Here is a 2,500-nt window from a genome sequence, read left to right on the forward strand (position 1 = left end):
CAGTCTCAATCTACTCACAGTTTGGGTGTGCTGGCTTCCGCAGCAGGGGCCTGGGAGGCAGGGGTGCGCATGGGAGAGCTGGCCCCCCCAAGTTTCATGGTGAGTCTTGGGGCAGCTTCCTCCTTCTCCTTTTTGCACTTTTTCTTCTCCTTCTTCTCCGTCTTCATCTTTTCTTTCTCCTTCTTCTTGTCTAGTTTGTCCTTCTCCTTATCCTTATCTTTCTTGTCCTTCTTCTTCTTGGCTTTGTCTTTGTCCTTCTCCTTGTCTTTGTCCTTCTCTTTGTCCTTCTCCTTCTTCTCCTTCTTGTGTTCCTTCTTCTGTGAGGGTAAGCACAAATACAAGTTTAGTGAGGTCCATGAACTTTTCAAGAGCCTTAAATATAGACTTTTTGAGAACATAATGTTATTTAAACATGGAAAAACAAAGTGATTTTCAATATAAATTTCATACTATGATGCATTTTACTTCAATGAAAATCACTGTACAAGATAAACCTTCCTAATCTAGAATTCTACTATTTTAGCAACTTCCAACACTAATACTTTTTATTTATCTATTCATTTTTTTATGCCTAGTTGATTTCTTCTTCTTTTTCTGATGGATGCATACTTCCTTTGATCATTTTTGCTGCATTATATTATTAACCCATTGCCGACGGGTGGCATGTACGTACATGCCATGGCATGGCGGGACCATCTGCCGGGGGCACGTACGCACATGCCATAGAGTATGTATGGACATGCCATGAGTTTTTTTTTTGTTACAATCATGGCAAAAGATTATTTTTTTGCCAGTGAAAATGTGATTAAGTCGGTTCTAACACTTTCTCATTTTTACCATGCAACAAACAAAAAAAATGCAACAAACCGACAATTTCAACTCCATGATGCCACACACTGCTTATTTTATTTGGACTATAGACCGAATAATTATCAGCTATGGAGTCTATATAACAACAAAAATACCCTTCAGTCTCGATTTATCAGGAAGTTTGGCAAGTAGAGACTGTAAAAAATAATGAAAATTGAAAATACAACATATCTTCGTAGTATTACGAAGAAACGGCATGGGATGCTGGTATTTGGCATGAGTGGTCGCGCATGCTCGGGCGACGATATAAGCCCCCGGCAGCGAGGCCCAGGCCTCTATGAATGCTACCCGTCAATTATGGGTTAAATATATATTTTAGATCAAAGAATTCTGTAAACCAAAAAAATCCAGTACAGCAAGAGTTTGGTACTGAAGGTGCCAGATCTTAGAAGTTAGACTTGCATATATCATATTAACTCAAATTCTTTGATTACTGTACAGCTCTTATGAGCACAGTAATGAGCACAGATGAAAATAATGTGCTGCTTGATTTAAAACTTTACTTTTTTATGTTGGTACTCTTTTCATGTTGCTAAAGGTGTCTACCTGACAGTGATATCACTTCCTTTATTTGTTGTAAGTCATATTTCCCTTGTTACAATCATGAAAAGCTGGAGTGACCTTTTATAATGTACATCCACATTACCAAATATGCCCATAACAGGCACTCTGCAGTTTATGTGTTAAGGACCTTCAGTAAAACAGTGTTACATAGGCATAAGAAACAAATTTCCCATGCAAACCAAAGGACCTTTTATTGATTACTCACCTTCTCCTTTTCTGACTTCTCTGGTTTCTCTGGCTTGACTTTGATAAGTGGGGGTGGGGAATGGTGGGCAGGGGTGCGTGGCCTAGGAGGCGTTGCAGACGACTGTGTAGGTGAAGGTGAGCGCAGGGGGGAGGGGTGGCCAGGGGGTGGTAGAGGGCTGAAGTCCCTGTCATGCCGAGGGGTGAGGGGGCGCTCTAAAGGTTCTGGCTCATCCAGGCCTAAGTGATCTTCATCCAATGGCCGCTTGCTGACCGGTGGTGCCAGTCTCTGTAAGAAGTTGTTGGGTGGTAGCCGTAGGTCTGACATTGGGGGGATGCCCGGCCGTATTGGGGGACCACCATAGGGAGGAATGAAAGGGAAGCGGGAGAAAGGGGGAATAAAGCCAGGTGCATTGGGGAAGGGGGGCAATGAGAATGGGGTGGAGGTGGAGGGGGGACCCAGGCTGTCCAAGGGCAGCCCCACCTCAGGCGTCTTGGGGCGGTCAGGTGTCTCACTTTCTGAGGCCGAGTGCTCTCTTCGGCCAGGGCTGAAGCCACACTTAGGTGATTTAGAGCGGTCCTTCTTGGGACGTCTCTCTCTGCCACGCTCCTTGCCCTTCCACTTCTCAGGTGTTTTGCGAACGGCCAGCTGTGGCAGCTCTGGGGTACGTGGCGTGGAGGGTGTGCCTGGTGGAGACATGTCATCCTGGTAGGAGGGGAAGTCTCCAGGTGAGCAATCCAGCTCATCCATGGAGGCATCTAGTGCAGGCACAGGGTTGTCCAGGACGGCCAGGTCCTCGGGCGGCCTCCGCTGGGCCATCCGAGGGTTTTCATCTATCATGAGGTCTGGAGAGCTGTCGCGTGATGGGTGCACTTCACGTTC

General features: G+C 45.7%; 1 protein-coding gene across 1 annotated transcript in view; it reads right to left on the reverse strand.

Moving 5' to 3' along the window:
- LOC119598250 (transcription initiation factor TFIID subunit 3-like) overlaps positions 1 to 2,500 on the reverse strand; it is a 28,295-nt gene that overhangs the window by 16,803 nt on the left and 8,992 nt on the right. Inside the window, exons 4-5 of the mRNA XM_037947898.1 lie at positions 1,640 to 2,500; positions 19 to 317 (exon numbers count right to left, since the gene is read on the reverse strand). The exon at positions 1,640 to 2,500 is cut by the window's right edge and continues 928 nt beyond it. Of these exons, the coding sequence (XP_037803826.1) occupies positions 19 to 317; positions 1,640 to 2,500 (1,160 nt within the window). The remainder of the gene's footprint in view (positions 1 to 18; positions 318 to 1,639) is intronic.

This window comes from Penaeus monodon, chromosome 41, assembly GCF_015228065.2.
Source record: "Penaeus monodon isolate SGIC_2016 chromosome 41, NSTDA_Pmon_1, whole genome shotgun sequence".
Taxonomy (NCBI): Eukaryota; Metazoa; Arthropoda; class Malacostraca; order Decapoda; family Penaeidae; genus Penaeus; species Penaeus monodon.